Source organism: Cryptomeria japonica, chromosome 4 (assembly GCF_030272615.1).
Source record: "Cryptomeria japonica chromosome 4, Sugi_1.0, whole genome shotgun sequence".
In the NCBI taxonomy this organism is placed as follows: Eukaryota; Viridiplantae; Streptophyta; class Pinopsida; order Cupressales; family Cupressaceae; genus Cryptomeria; species Cryptomeria japonica.
Window position 1 is genome coordinate 718,222,273 of NC_081408.1, and position 17,555 is coordinate 718,239,827.

The 17,555-nt window shown below is 32.9% G+C and overlaps 1 protein-coding gene across 2 annotated transcripts; it reads left to right on the forward strand.

Annotated features, from left to right (window-relative positions):
• Positions 1-8,322: 8,322 nt before the first annotated feature.
• On the forward strand, positions 8,323-11,483 carry LOC131032120 (uncharacterized). 2 transcript variants are annotated; one of them, XM_057963049.2, is made up of 5 exons: positions 8,323-8,475; positions 8,614-8,997; positions 9,085-9,341; positions 10,371-10,822; positions 11,067-11,483. In XM_057963049.2, the coding sequence occupies exons 2-5, from the start codon at positions 8,891-8,893 to the stop codon at positions 11,322-11,324; spliced, it is 1,074 nt and encodes a 357-aa protein (XP_057819032.2). In that variant the 5' UTR covers positions 8,323-8,475; positions 8,614-8,890; the 3' UTR covers positions 11,325-11,483. The 2 variants fall into 2 exon arrangements, with proteins under 2 accessions (XP_057819032.2, XP_057819031.2); XM_057963048.2 differs by lacking the exon at positions 8,323-8,475 and having other exon boundaries at positions 8,539-8,997.
• The last annotated feature ends 6,072 nt before the right edge of the window (positions 11,484-17,555 follow it).

A 17,555-nucleotide genomic window follows, 5' to 3' on the forward strand; every position in this document is an offset into this window, starting at 1 on the left:
ATGATTTTGCATTTTCCATTCTTGAATTGTAATTGAAATCCTTTCTCAACTAACTAACCAACACTCAAAAGATTATGCTTTAAACCTTCTACATAATAAACATTGTCAGTATTGTGCTTACCATCCAAAGATATGGTGCCTCTTCCTTTGATTAAACAAGCTTTATCATCTCCAAACCTTACTAGACCTCCATGAATTTCTTGAAAAGATAAGAATTTACTTTTATCACCAGTCATATGATGCGAGCATCCACTATCTATAATCCATTCATCATTTTCTCTAATTTTTGCTGCTAGTGTCTGCTCTACTGGTTTGACAATAGGTGTCGATTGATCTTCTTTTATTGCAACAAAATCCCATCCGTTATCTATTGGATCTTCATCTGAACCATCTATAACACCTTCATCTACATAGTAACATGACTTATCTTTGTTTTTCTTAAATCTGTATCTCTAATATTCAGGGTTAGGCTTATATGTTCTTTTTGCTTCCTCCCCTAGTCTTGCATGTCTATTAGGACACCTAGAAGCTATATGACCAACTTTATTGCAATTAAAACATTTAAAAGGTGCTTTACCTTCATACTTACTTCCCGCTAGACCTTTAGGCATCTTACTTGCCAAATAGTGCTTCAAGTTCTTCATTTTCTCTCCTCATGTCTTCAAGTTCTTTTGCATAAAGTGCTTTCCAGTCAGTTTTGTCAGATGATGATGATGTCGATGATGTTGATTCTTTGAAAGCTAAATAAGTCTTTACAGTAGTAATAGGACCAAACTCTTCAAGTTCAAATGCAGAAAGTTTTTCAACCAAAGTATCTCTAGAAACTGAAGTATTAGGCATTGTTCTCAACTTATTAATAGCAGTCACTTTCATTTTGTAAGCCGGTGGAAAATCTCTTAAAACTTTAGACACAATTTCATCTTCACTTAAGAATCCTCCACAACATTGTATTCCTAAAACAATTTCATTCGTTCCCTTTCCATAAATGCAGAAATTCTTTCATCTTCTTCCATTTTTAAATTTTCATACCTAACCTGGTAACATTCCAGTTTTACAATTTTGACAGTGGTATCTCCTTCATTCAGTGTTTCCAGTTTATCCCAAATAGCTTTAGCAGTAGATCGGTCTGATAATACCATGATTTTCTGATCTGATAATGCGCTCAGAAGTGCTTCTCTTGCTTTGCAATCATTGTCCAAGTCCTTAGCCAATGTTGGTGGATGAGGTTGATTCGGAGTAGGACCAACATAGACATTCTTTGTAACACCCCATATATGTCTTCCAATGCAGTTCAAATGTGTTTCCATTTTGATCTTCCATATACCATAGTTAGTTCCATCAAGCTTCAGACTGTCCTTCCTGAAAATATTTGTTGCCATAGGATCTCCTCAAGCTGTTAGGATTCTACAAAAAGAGGACTTAGCTTTGATACAAATTGTTAGGAACCAGGAAGGACAAATGAGAGGGGGGATGAATCAGTTGTGAACGAGTTGTCAATAAATTATAAATCAAAACAAATTATTCCAACTTAAACTTAATGTCGGTAAACCAAACTTAAGTGTCGATAAAACAGATTAACAGTTATAGCAGTACCGGTTTAACTTAATGCATGAAACATAAAGATAAAAAAACATCCACAGCACATGACATAGAGATTTTGATGTGGAAACCTGGTAAGGGGAAAAACCACAGCGGGAAACCCTACCCACAATCAGATGATACTACTGCAGATAGTAAGTGTAAACAAATGGGGTCTGCACATGCAGAAAGGCCAACTGCCTAGAGTTCACTTCTCAATCACAAAATAGGAGTCACATTGACTATAATTGGATGGTTAAATCCAATGATAATATACTGCTCAAAATAGCATCTGCAATGTTGGATTCAGTACCGGTTTAACCTCTGAACATGAGTGCCAAACACCTTCATAACCTTGCTTCAACCTTCAAATAATGTCTACGCGATTCACACAATGATCTTCTTATTTTCACTCTTCAATATTCAAACACACTCATACCATATATGATCTTCAATAAAAAATTACAATCATATATACAAAAACTAAGACCAAATGTATAGGTCAGCTCACTAAAGATATTACAATTAAATCAATTACAAATAAGTCTTGATGCGATAGAACATGTCGGCTCAATACTTTTACCATATTATCCAATCAATAAACCATCTCCAAAATGTGTCATGTTGATCTGGAACAGATATCATGTACCGATCCATAACCTAGACTTATTTGCCGGTAAAGGCAAATCTGTCAACCCGATTAGACCAATAAGCAAAACACCAAATCCAAGCATCCAATCCATGTCTTTGACATAACCAAATGATCTACAGATGATAACAAGTCATCATCGTTGTTGGTGAACAATATATCCTGCTGGTGAACATATACTGGTGACTATGCATAAGTCACTAACCATACCGGTGAACATAATGTAGACCTCCAAGAAGACAAGTGTCGACATCAATGGCAAAACCAATGCAACACATGATGAAGTCATCCATAATACCAACAGAGGATTGGGTGGGATCTATGATATAAGAGTTTGGGAATGTTGAATGAGGCATGCTTTAATATTCACAAATTATGAGTAGTGCACTTGTGTGACACCAGACGTTGTAACTTGATGCCAACTCACAGGTGGTAAATGGGATTGAAAAGGACAAATATTTATGACTGGAATAAATACTAATGTGGGAACTTGATGTCCTTACAACCAAGCAAATATTGAAAGATTTGAAAAGATTGTTTGGAGAATGTGGCATGATTATTTGGTGTGGTGACTTTGTGCTATGAGAAAGTAAGGACAACTTGCAATTCCTTAAATTTAATCTCATCGGCGACCTATGGTGACTCATACTTATAGATTGAGAATGTTGTGCCGTGGGCTTAAAATGGACACTCCCATCAGACTTGTGCCCGACAAGCAATAGGTGGCTTTTTTGGTGGTGATTTTTTAGAAGAGGCTCAAGGCAATTATGAATTTATCTCATTGTCTGGTGATACATGTGGTGATGATCATTCTAGTAGAAGAATTTCTCAACGCTTTTCACAAAAATCATGTTAATAGAGACATTCTCATCATGCTTATGGTGACTATAATAAAAGATGGGGAGTCGAAGGATGCAGTAAAGCTCTTATGTTGGAAGGTTTTCAAAAGTACATTTCTTGGTGAAATGGAGATTGTTCGAGAGAATGTGAGTAGTTATTTGTGGGTCCTGTTATCACCTAGATTTGCACCCTTTTCTAAGTTATCAAATGAGAAACCTTGTGATACATGGGAACACTCTCAGGTTGTGGGTAACTTGAAGTGAGAATGAACCTTCAAAGAAGGCCAAATTCCTCTTGATACTTCACCTAAAACTTACTTAAAACTAATCTTTTACAGAGGAAAGGGTAAGAAGGCGAACATGAAATTGAAACCCTAAACCTAAGGTGATGCACCAAATGATGATTTGAGACATACACAACTAATTTACACACAATAAAACCTGTAACACAATGATTTTCTTGCACAAATCAGTGATTCATAATCTTTGCATCAACAATTTATAAGAAGGATAAATAATCACAATCCTAAAAGGAAAAAGACTCTTTCTCACAACTTAAGGCTGATTTTATAACTGACACAACCTATAACCTACAAATATATGTATTCATGTATAAAGTTGCCAATATGAGATACAATTACAAGGACAAGAGACATCACATGAAATTGCATCAACACTAAGCATACAACATTAGAAAAATGAGAAGGCATAAACTTCTTATTATTGATAGAAAAGGTGTTACAATGTTGGATTAATCTTTGAAAATGAGTTACAAAATCTTCACTTCTACAAAAAAGAACTTTGAAAATTACAAGTTGCAAGAAGAATGACTAGTAAGAACTCACTTCAAAAATGAAGTTTGAACAATTCTTATGCTTCTCCAAGACAGTTGCCTGAAAATAGGAATTGAAAACCACCTTGGTTGTATGCACTCAAAAAGCCTATTTTTAAGCCTTCCAAAAAGCTCCAAAAAGGTTTCAAAATGAAGAAAAAATTAGCTTTGACCATTTCCACTTTAACGACTCTTCAAAAATGCATTAATCTCCCCAAACTAACTCCAAAACAACCCCTATATACCCTCCACATGTCTGGAAACTCTTTCAAACCTCCCTATATGCTTGCAACTCATAAATTTTCAACTAAAACTCCTTGACACATTCCAAAGACATGTGCCATTAAATTGCATTACATCTCGCCACTTAATAAAGTGACTTATGCATTATTCCTTTGTAACAATTTCTTCATTTTATGCAAAAGTAAACTGCATAGGTTATTAGTTATGAAATAAACGAATTGAAAATAAACAAAGGCAAAAAGATGCCCAAGTTACTAGAATGCTTTTTATTTTGGGTAAAACAAACCCTAAAACTTGCTATGAAGGCATTCATTTTACACATCTTTGACTTGTTTTTCTTTGTTGTTGTTTTGGTGCCACCATACTCAGAGATTCACAGGGTTTCTAGAGGTTTTCTTTGACAAAGCTTGTGCACATTAAGGTCATGATGGTAAAATTTTCTATAGTGAATAATAATGTTTCTTCAAACTTCATTTTGACTTCGGTTTATGTCCTTCATACTTTGTCATAGGGTTTTAGTCTGTAATAAATATCCTAACATCCTTTTACACAAGTACTCTGATCTTTATGAATCTTCTATTTTGACTGTGTATGATTGCCAAAATATCTTTGCAAGCAATTCTATCTCTCTTAGCGTTGCAATCTTGATATTTCTTTGAGTCTCTCTTCTTTCACAATGACTTGTCAACAAACCTTAGGATTGACAAAAATATTCCTTTAATCCTTAATAGATCTTTCTCATTTGTATTTCCTGATCATTGTTGAAGAAGCTCTTGTCTCTTTTTTATGCCTTATTTTTCTTTGTATAAGATTGAAAATCTTCATGGTCTTAAATACTCACATTCATTGTATTAGCTCTAAGAGCTATGCACCATTAATGGACTACCATCCTTGTGAATGAGGCATCTCTACAACTATTGAAGGACCACCTTATAATTCTTTGGACTTCTTTATCAGTAGGATGCTATCTTTGTTGTGGAAGTGAGCAAAGAATCTCCTCTGTCAAGATAGGGACTATGTTTTATCTTTTCTAGTCATTGTATCAATCTATATATGGTCATTGTGCATGATATTCTTTCTCTGACATTTTTTGTATTGAATCTCTTTTATGTTCTTTGTCTATGAGACTGCTTTTTCTCTGTGATTGGTCTCCAAGATAGTGAAATACTCAACCAATGTCTCCTTATCATCATGATCGTATCTCTCTGTTGTGATAGGACTATCATATTCTTGACCTTCACTGTGTATAATGACTGCACTTTTCTTGAAATACATAAACCATTCTATTTGTTGATGCTATTCTTAGTTACCATTAAAGGCTTCATGAAGGTTCTCAATGCAAGCTACAGCTTTACGATTCTTTTGGGACTGTTCTGAAGCTTCCTCTAATGTGTAATCACTGTCTTTATTTCTATGTGATACGAATTCCATAGTCTCTTCACTATGTGTGTTTCTCATTAACTGTTCTTTCATGATTATGAGGTGACTGTGAGTGATACTTTTTTTTATAAACATTGTATTTTGTGCTTTGATTGTTTGTTTTTCTTTGAAAAAACTACAAATGTTCTCAGTATTTGCCGTCAAGACTACCGTCTATGGTGATGGCTATGACTGTGACCCAATATTTCTTTGACTATGAATTGAGATAGTCTTTATTGCAAATAAAACAGTCAATAAATTATCTTTTGACTCCATATCCTTATGATCTTAGGGTTGTCTTGCATTATCTTGTGCTTACTTCTACCCCTCTTTATGATTGTCTAAACTTTGTTCCTTTTATAACTAGCTGCTATCACATCTCTTGATATTTATTTTTCACAGTGCACAAGGTATGCAAGCCTATAAGGGCATATGGTGAATCATGTTCATCCCTTATTCTACCCCTCCAAAACTGAATCTGAAACCTTTATCACTGTCCTCTACCCCTTCTTCAAAACTGAAGATAGCCTCATCCTATGATTGTCATTTATGCCTTGAATGGACTGTTAAATATGTCATCAGAGCATTCAAACATGACTAAAATCCACCATTTTATCTTTGATGTGACTTGGCTGCTTGATCTTTATTGTTTCAGTGTGGTTCCATTGAGCAGTGATTTCTTATTTATATCAATGAATTCATCAATTCACTGTTGTGAATGATGAGCCCCTTCTTGATTGAATTACCATGAAAGAAGAAAGATCCTTGCCTCTGTTAAACATTGGATTTCAACATGTTGGGCTCAATCCTTGTGGGAGCCCATTTTACTCCACATGTTGTGATATTTGATTTCAATATAAAATAATCCATCAATGAATATGATACACATGTACCTGCACAATGAACAAACATGTTAGATGAAACAATGAAGACTTTCATATTCTAATGGAGATTGATGATGGTTTCTCTGCTTTTCCTTGTTTGATGAGATGAATGCATTACTTATTTGATGTTTTATGTAAGCAATTATGCATTTGCTAATATTACATATGAATTGATTAGGTATCCTGAACTCTAACACCTCTTTTCATCACTTGCAAGTACTTCTGGAGCAACATATCACAAGGAGCATGAGGACAAGTGACAACTTAGCCTCAAGGATTTGTCATTCATGCAATGACGGATTCCTACTCCTTTTATATGCTTTCTTCTGTAAATGAATAACTTCTTTTCATAATGCATTGAATCAGTTACTCCCACGACTTGTGTGGGACACTATTCCTTTTGATTTCATGAATAAAGAAAGCAATTTTCTATGCACAGTTGTAAACTCCCGTTTCTTGGAAGAACATTTGCATTGATTTTATTGCTTTAGTTGATAACATCTCTTACTTGAATGAGCACTTAGCATAATTAGATATGTACTTTTAATTTTTTTTAATGTAAATGATGTTCCAACTCTACCTAATTGAGCTGGAAGCGAAATTAGGTAACATGCCCCTTTGCCACAAGATTAATTTGTGGTTCATCATCATGGGAAGGAGATTCCCAAATTGCCAGTGGTTACCATGTTTGCGCTTGAGATGTTTGATAGTCAGATCCCTTGCATTTCTAGGAATATAGTTTTCCTTAAAAACTCTTGGTGGTTATGTTGAATGAGGGCAGTGAATGAATCAAAAACTACTTGAGGGGTGAGGAGCTTGAAGATGTGGATGGTGAAGATGAATTTGATACAAACATCGTTGAAGAGTAGCCAGAGGAAGATGTGGGGGTGGTTCATCCCGTTGGGAATGAGATGAAGGGTCATTAGCAGTGTGGTGATGAATGCTTGGTTTGTGCAATGTTCTGGAGATGGAAGAAGAATTGAAGAGAGATATGGTATGGAATGAAATGTTGGTTCACTTTCTATAGATGATATGTTTGTTGGTGATCACCATGAACACTCTATTTTCTTTCTTGGCCTATTGAGAGCACCATTTGGTTGTTTGGTGCTGCTCACATTCTGCTTGTTAGTTATGCTCTATTGTAATGTTCATTATGTTACTCTATGGGGTCACCATTTTTGGGTTTTGTGACCCATTTTGGATGTATGTTGGTATACAGGGGATAGATAGTATTGTTATTGCAGAGCTAGGTTTCTAGGTGCTAAACTGATTGCTGACATGAATATGTAAATGTACATGATACTTTTATGATATCATTATAATAGAATCGCGTCCAAACCAACTATTAATTTAACTATATATATATATGAGACTTCTAAAGATATTAAAAAACTTCTAGAGATATTGAATTAAAAATTTTAATGTGTTTTTAATTATAAGATACAAGATTCTTTCTTTATTAAATCTAAGACACAACAAAATTATACAAGTGAAAAAGATAAAGACAAGTTTTAGATTTATTATATAAGAAAAGAAAAGTTATTGCAAAGACTTAAAAAATAATTATACAATCTTTTTAAAAGAAAAATTTTAAATTTATTATATTAGAAAAACCTAAAACTTGTCTTTTCTATTTTTTCAACTTATAAAAAAAAGTAAATAAAAAAACTCATACCCTACAATTAAAAATCCCATCAAACAATTTATTTCAACGTCTCTAGAAGCTTCTCGAATCTCCTTATCCAATACAAGTGATTTCACACGCATTACATCGCTGAATCTTTTAATTCAACATCTACAGAAGCTTCTTCAATTTATTAAATAAGACAACTACGTAATCGCCATTGAATGAGAAAAGGATGGGCGACCTCGAAACTCCTTATCAAATGATTTCACACGCATTACATCACTGAAAAATTCAAAGCTGCATTTTTCCCTGTAAATTGAAGTATATGCGACAACAAAGAGCATCTGATTCTGTCAGAGCTCTTTTGACTTTTTAGAATACACCAAACCAAATTTCCCACGCAGGTGGACCTTAAAAACTAATTTCGACTTATATTTTGTACGAACAGGATTAGGGTTTCTGACATCAGATTTTATTTTATTAGGGTTTCAATTTCTTTCGTTAGAAGAAAACAGAACTTCAATTTGCTTTTTGTCGTGCAGAGAATTTAAAGTTGAAGCTGCAATAGTCGGCAAATTTCGTAGTTTTATTTCTATTTGGTAGGTGAGTCGGCTTTACAACGTGTACAATTTATTCCTGTTTTCAATTTAAATCTCTATAAAAACCTGCAATCTGCAGCGCAAAACTCAAGCGCCATTTGATTCGATTAGTGTTCGCAAATACGAGCCTGAATTTGGATATACACAGTAAATATCGGAGTAGGGGGAATATACACACTAAATATCGGAGTAGGGAGAATATACACAGTGAATATCTGTCATGGCGGAAGTGCAGAAGAAGCGAGTCGTTATTGTGGGAGGCGGAGTTGCAGGGGCAAACACTGCTAAGGCCTTGGAAAACCACGCTGATGTCACGCTCATCGATCCGTATGTTATCAAAATCTTTGCTGTTTCTGGTTATTTATATTATGTTTACATGTGGCAGGGCTTAAAATGGATATTATTTGATGACAGGAAGGAGTATTTTGAAATACCATGGGCGAGACTAAGGTGTATGGTGGAGCCAAGCTTTGCGGAAAGATCAGTGTTTCTGCACAGCGAGTATTTGAAAAAGACGACACTGATAATGTCGACTGTTACAGGCGCTACGGAGGAAGCGGTGATAACTGCGTCAGGGGAACAGGTGAAGTATGATTATCTGGTTATTGCCACTGGCACTCCTTTCGATGGCCCTTCTTCCAGAGCGCAGAGGCTCCAACAATTTGAAGCAGGTAATTATCTCTGTATTTTTTTAATTTTTAATTTTTTGTTATTTTGAAGGAGACAAATGGCCCTTTTGGTTATTTTGAAGGAGACAGTTTTTTTAAATGAATGAATGAATGATTTCATCAGATCAGGGAATTTTAAATTATTTTCATATTTCTTTTTATGTGAGATTTTTTTTTTTTTAAGATCTTGATCAGAAAGCTAGCAATCTGATTGAATTTCAAAGAATTGATGTGTTATTATATTGGATCTTCTTGAATATAATTTTTATTATGAATATTTATATATGATTTATATGAAATGCTTTCAATTGAAATTGAAATTCTACACAGAGATGTAAATTAACTCTCTATCTTCAAATCCTACTTTGTAATGTTTAGGGTTTTTTAAGGAAGAAGAGGGGTTTTGGGAATACAATTTTTAGTTGAGGGAGTTCTCCTATTTATGGGGCATTTCTAAATTGACTGTAAGGTAAAGGCAATTGGGCTTAACTTTCAGTTTCAACGATAGGCTTAACTTTTCTTTATCACATGAAGTGGACATTGACTCCTCAGCTTCAAAGTGCGGACTTTAGTGCACATTATTTTGCGTTATTAATTTTACCAGTTTTCTGTAAATTAATATAGATTGAGATGTCAATTTCAAATTTTATTTTAAACAATAATTTGAAATTAGAGATCATATTTAAGGGTTATTTTAATTGAAGGTAAATTTTGATTAATATAAATAAGATATTTGTTTATTATTTTTTATTGGTAATGATATATAAAATTATTACGGATTTTTTTACAATTGAAATATGTGATATTTAAGTATGTTCAAATTTATAGAATTTTTTTTCTTTATTTTGAAATATATTTCATTTCTGTAGAGTTTCCTTCAATTTTTGTAACTTATATATACCTTAAATAATTAATATGTGATGCTTATTTTTATGATAGATATATAATTAGAATAATATTTTTATGTAGATACAAAATGGGTGAGTTGAGTTTGAAAGCTGAAATTTTTTGTTTTGTGTCTTGTATGTATAGATAACAAGAAAATTAAAGATGCCAAGACAATTCTAATAATTGGAGGAGGACCCACTGGAGTAGAGCTAGCAGCTGAGATAGTAGTGGACTTCCCAGAGAAAAAAGTTATTCTCCTCCACTCTGGTCCTAGGCTTATTGATTTTTTAGGAGAGAAGGCATCAAGAAAAGCATTGGATTGGATGAAGGAAAATAATGTGGAGGTCCACCTCAATGAACGCATTGATTTGAATAACATTTCAGAGACAACATTAAGCTTCACCACAAATATTGGGAAGACTATAATGGCAGATTGTCATTTTGTCTGCATAGGCAAGAAGATGGGGTCCTCATGGATGAAGGATTCAATGCTTAGGGATGTTGTGGATGAACGGGGCCAAATCAAGGTGTATAACACTCTACGAGTCGACGGAACAACCAATGTGTTTGCAGTCGGGGATATCATTAATGTTAAGGTAAATCCATTTGCAATAAGAAAACTTTATCAAAGTTCAAATAATACCTACTTACTAGTTAATTAAGAGGATATGAACGGCTGGTCAAGATAAATGGACATTATTACATGTTTTGATAAATGGTTAGATAAGTTCTTACATAAGTATCTTTAATTTCATTTTTGAAAATAATAGATCATAGCTTTTTTTAAACTTTAATAAATGTTATTTTGTTAATGTTAAATTTCATTTTGGGGTGGTACAGGAATTGAAGCAAGGAGTATGTGCACAAAAGCATGCATCAGTGGTTGCAGAGAATATAAAGAAGCTCTCTAAAGGTTCAGATGAATCAAAATTGGGCACTTACAAACCAAGTTCAGATATTGCCTTAGTGACCCTTGGAAGGTACATAGCAATTGCACAGCTACCCTTTGGAACATTTTCTGGCCGCCTTCCTGGCATGTTAAAATCCAAAGACTTGTTTGTTGGACCTACTAGAAAAGGCTTTGGACTTAAATATTAAAGTATCTCAAAAATTATAAGTTGAAATGTTCATGTACTATTAAGGTTTTTGGTGAGTTACTAGTAAGCCTTTAGGGACATGGTGTCTAATGTTCTTTGAAAATAAAATGTTATTTACATTTCATGTCGACAAGCAATCCAAAAAGGTTTTTCTTCTTAAGTCTAAAATATTAGTTTACTAATTCCTTAGTAAGATGTTCTTAGATTGCACATATTCCTTTATTTATTTTCTTAAGACTTGTCTTTTTTCTTGATATTTGATTACATCTTGTGATGCACTTTTAAAATCAAAATTTTCTTTTAAATGCTTTCCTATTTTATTTATAATAAAAAATATAACCACTGGCTATTATGATCTACGAAATATTAAAACATAAATTAAACTATTAATTTTTCAAAAAAATATGACCATCAAATTTCTTATTGATATAGTAACATTTTACATAGGAAAAGCTCACCTTCCTAAGAAGTTATCATTGGATACATAATAGTTGAAATCCATGGTGACCCTTAGAAGGAACATAGTAGTTGGATAATTACCCTATGCGACATTTTATGGCTGCTTTTTTGGCATGTTAAAATACAAAAACTTGTTTGTTGGACCTATTTGAAAAGGCTTGGGTCTTAAAACTTGAAGTCTTCCAAAATATAAGTTGCAATGTTCATGTATTATTAGAGTTTTTTGTGAGTTACGAGTAAGCATTTAGAGGAATGGTGTACAATGTTGCTTGGAAATAAAATGTGGGATCAAAATGTAATGATAAAACTTGCATACTCATTCCTCTTCCCAATTATTTTTTTGTCCAACTTAATGAAACATCTTTAACACAAATGCATATTGACAAGTGACAAACTCTTGTGCCATATTGACAAGTGGCTATGTATCTACATTTATTCTAAGACATTCACCATTTACCTCTTATTTTTGGGTAAAATTCTAGAGTTGTCACTCTGTCAACCAACAAAATATTTTTGTATGAATCAAAACTACTTGGCACCTATGTGGCACATTTTTTTTAGGTGAAACCTTTACACTTGGAACCATTAAATAAACATATTTGAATTTGAAATTTGAAGAAGGTTGAATTTGCATGCAATGTTTCAAGCTAAATATTTTGGGTGAATGTATTTTTGGTCCAAACACTTTCACTTGAAATAATCTGTGGTAGCTTATCCCCTCTTATAGGGAAAATTCAACAAAATAGCAACTTCAACTTCATATTTCTCAAACTAAGGATATTTTCATAAAAGTTTGTAATCACCCTCTTATAGAGCTTGGACCCTAGTATCTAAAAATATATATTTTAAATATTTTGATTAATTTTATCATATTTTAAAAAAATATGACAATTAGTTATTATAATCAAGCACGAGGTTGATTAGAAATTAAAAAATATATTTAAATTATATATTTTATTTTTTTTAAATAGATTATGTATAAGAGGAGATAATTTTATCAAGCATTTGTTATTTAATGATAAAAAATAAACAAAAGTTGACATCATAAAATTTATGATGTTTTGATAACGTAAGCCTGATTTTAAAAATTGGTTAAAATAAATATTTATTGATTTTTATTTTTTTCATTCCATCGAACTCAATTTTTTTTAAATTTCAGCAATTAATTTTTTCTCTCAAAATTATATGTAGCTAATTTTAAAAAATAATATAAAGTTGCAAGCATAAATTATATTAATAGTTATACATTTCATTAATTTATATCATTTTAAAATACAAAACATATAAATGCAACTTTTAGATGGTCCAAATTGAAATATTGTATTTGTGTTCATCATTTCCTTTATAAAAGTGTGACACCATTTTGAAATTGTACAGTTATTATACCTCATTTGCATATACCTCAATACATTCATTCCATACGTTAATATTAATATTAATAGTTTACCATTTTACTACATAAGTTCATTTCTACAACACTTGGGATCAATCTTGTGGTGTGAGGAAATCAACTATAAATTCAAATCTTCAAATTCAAATTTTCAAATGTTTTACCTCTTCTTACTAGTTGTTATGAGCCAATTTGATACATGCATGTGTAACATTTTGTTATCTCTTAGAATTTAAATACATCCAATATCCTGTTAATTGACAGGGTTATAATTTTCAGAATACAAAGAGCATTTGGAGGACACTTAAATCTTTTAAATGGATAAAGGAACCTCATTGCATATAAGCCTTCTAATTATGTTTGTTGTTTCCTAATATTCACTATGAGTTATAAAAGTTAGTTAATTCATGGATCTTAACAAAGAGAACTTGACCATAGAAATCTATCAATTTATCTTAAAAGTTTTTGTAAACACCATAATCATCACATGCTTATTAGATATTAGTGATAAAGACAAATAGTTTATAGAAGTATATTTCCACTAGTTTACATTAGCATGTTTGAGTTCAAATCCATAGTGATCACCCTAAAACATGTTAGATTGAATCATAAGATTTCATACACATATAGATTCCAAGACATTTATTATACCATGGATATTAAATTTTAAGAATCAATAAATTAGTTAAGTGCCTCATCATCATTCTTCCACTATCAATTTTAAACTTGGGTACCTATATCTATCCTATTTTGTAAATTCATTATAATTGTCTCTTTTAACTCTAATTTAACTAAACATATCTTAATTATGTACATTAGATTAATGCACTTAAATTTTTATTTCTTAAAAAAATATGAAACAAAAAAATAAGTAAAAAATTGTAAAAGAATAAATGAACAAGAAATGAACCTTCCCTCTTAACGTAGTGTACCTAAAAGCTATGTTAATTTTTTTAACTTGTATAAAAAGTGATTGAAAAATATCATTATTCAATATAAACAACTTCACTTCCAATAAAATAAAATATATACCTTGGTAGTCTTTTCCTTTTTGAAACCAAAAAAATATTTTTGGGAATTAGGTGATTTTCTCCATACAATCTAAGTTATTATCTTGGAAAGGTAAGTGGTTGACTTTGATTGGGATAATTCTTTTCATCAAGTCAATTTTAATTGTTCTCATTTATATATTTCATTATTGAAAAATCCTAAAAATATTGTCAAATCTATTGATAAAATAATGACCCTTTTTAAAGGTAGGAAGGAAAAGAGAAAAATTGTGTTGTTAGCATGGGATAGAATTTGCAAATCATTTGTTGTTGTGCTAAAAAAAATTCATCTCCATCTCCACAACATTGAAATTTGGGAGTGAAACTTGTTCAAAATTTATTTTCTTAGGTAAATTCTAAATAGTGTAAAATTAGGCAAAATAATTACTTAAACTCTAAGCACAGTAATTGGAACTTCACAATTGTAATCTACCTCTTTATTTATATATGTGAAATTTCATTGTCTTTTGAAGGGATGTGTTTATTTTGTACCTTTCTTGAGAGATACATACTAGTAAAAAAAGCTCTTTTTTGGTTACATTCTTGGAATGGATATGAGGTGTTAGGTGAGTGTGTTAATTCTTGTAATGTCGGTCGTACCATTTTCGATACATGAATGAATTATATGTTAACATAGTGGTATATACGTTAACAATAAACTATAAATAAATATTGAATTAGGGTGTTTGCCACCGGTCACACCCCTTCTTGTCATTGGGCTGAGATCAAATGATTTATCATAAATCGTGATCGGTCAAGCAAATAATTTGTTTTGTTAATGTGCGGTGATATTAGGAGTGGTAAGTAGGAAGAGATGTGTCTTCCCACGTGGGAAGACATATCTCTTCTGTACGTACCCTCTCATTCACTTAGATATATAACATGCATCCAACGGGGAGGATGACAATACCAAAATTAATAAGTGTTGTGCTTCCTTCATTCGCACTACTGCAGTTTGAAGTAAATTCCAGACTATACCTTTCATCTGTTCTAGCCTCTTGATCACATAATTTAATTAAACTTAACATGGTATCAGAGCTAAGTTAAGGAAGATTAAATTAAATTTTGTAATGATCAGATAGACATTCACCCAGCTCTTAGTAGATCACATTCCTATAATCCTAATGGCAACCGGAGTTAGGTTTTTAAGATCGACTAGATGGAGCATCAAATTTTGTATCTTGGAAATTTAGGATCATGCTTGTTTTGAAAGAAAATAAAATTGACTCCCATGTCAAAAGTGAAATTCCTGAACCCTCTGATGATATAGAGAAAATTCAGTGGAGCAAGGACAGTGAGAAGGCTCTTAAGATAATTGTGGATTCAGTGAGAGACCACGTTGTGTTGGTTATTTCTAAATATGAGACGACATTTCAGATGTTCAAATCCCTAGTTGACATTTATGAAATCAACAACACTAGAAGGGCTCTCACCTTGAAGAATCAACTAAACCATATAAAGACGAATAAAGGAGAGACAGTTACATCCTATTTCTTGAGGATCACTGAACTTAGGGATCAACTATCCACTATTGGACATCTAGTAGACAACAAAGAACTTGCTATGATGGCCCTAAATGGACTTCCTACCTCATGGGAATCGTTCATTCAAGGAATCAATGCTCGTTCTAAATTTCCTAAGTTTGATAGATTGAAAACCGATTGTATTCAAGAGGAATCTCTGCTTGTCACAAGAGGAATAAAACAAAACAATGGCAATGAGGACATTCAATGAGGACAACGACTCAAATGGAAAGAGGTTTTCAAAGAAGAAGAGAGACATTTTTGAAGTACAATGTTTCAGATGTGACCAATATGGGCACTATGCAATGAAGTGTCCAGATAGGATCAAGCAACATGCTTCAATGGTAGAAGTTAAGAAAGGGAGTGATTCCGAGAGACTAGTCTTCTACTCATCCCTCTCTAGTCAAGTCACCTCCAGTTCCAACATATGAGTGATTGACAACGGAGCATCTCAACACATCATTGGATTTCGTGAGCACCTAGATACACTTGTGGAAAATTCAAATGAAGAAGTGGCAATTGGTGATGACTCAAATTATCCAGTTATGGGAATAAGAACCTGTAATATCAACCTAAAGTCAGGCATATCCCTATAGCTGACTGGAGTTCTATTTATACCTGGTATAAAGAGAAACCTTGTCTCAGTTTCTGCACTTGAAGATAAGGGTTACAAATTAACCTTTATGGAAGGAAAGGTACTTGCTTGGCCAAATAAATCCACCATCAAGAAAGCCCACACCATTGGAGTAAGACAAGGGAGCCTCTACAAACTTTGCACCACTCCACCTCAAGCCTTGATTCATGAGACTCTAGATTCGAATGAACTTTGGCATAGAAGATTAGGGCACCTTCATTTCCATGCCCTACCTAAATAGAGAAGATGGTGATTGGCTTACCCAAGCTAAGTCACAGTTCTGAAGGAGCATGCAAGGGGTGTGCCTTGGGAAAGAATACTAAAGGGTCTTTCAATTCTAGCAAAAATAAATCCAAAAATGTATTAGAATTAGCTCATTCTGATCTATGTGGACCCATGTCTATACCCTCCCTAGGAGGATTTTTTATATTATGTAATATTTGTAGATGACTATTCTAGGAAGATCTGGATATATTTTCTGAGGTACAAAGAGTCTAAAGAAATCCTTTCTAAATTTAAGGAATTCAAAGCTCTTGCAAAAAACATGACAGGTAAGAAAATCATAACCTTAAGAACAGACAATGGGGGGGAATATACTTTTGATATGTTTAAATATTATTGTATAAATGATGGGATTAAGAGGGAGTTAATTGTACCTTATAACCCACAATGAAATGAGGTAGCTGAAAGAAAGAATAGGACTATAGTAGAAGTTTCTAGGGCTATGTTGTTTGATCAAAATATAGAAACCTCATTTTGGGTTGAAGCATCTAGGACAACTGTGTACATTCAAAATAGATGTCCTCATTCTCTTCTTGATAATAAAATCCCTGAAGAAGTCTTTACTAGTAACAAACCTGACATAAGTCATCTCCGGATCTTTGGGTGTCTAGTCTATATTAATGTTCCCAAAGAAAAGAGATCAAAATTAGAACCTTCTAGAAAGAAAGGGGTATTTGTTGGGTACATTGAAACCTCTAAGGCTTACAGAGTATACATACCTGGACAAAGGCAAATTGAACTAAGCAGAGATGTCATCTTTGAACAAGACATAACATTCAGGAGGTCCAAAAGCTCTAATGAATTAGAACACCAAGGTCCTCCTACAAGAATGGATGAGGATCCCACCCCTGAGATTCAGAGGGAGACCCTTGAAAACGCTAAGCAAGAAGTTCAA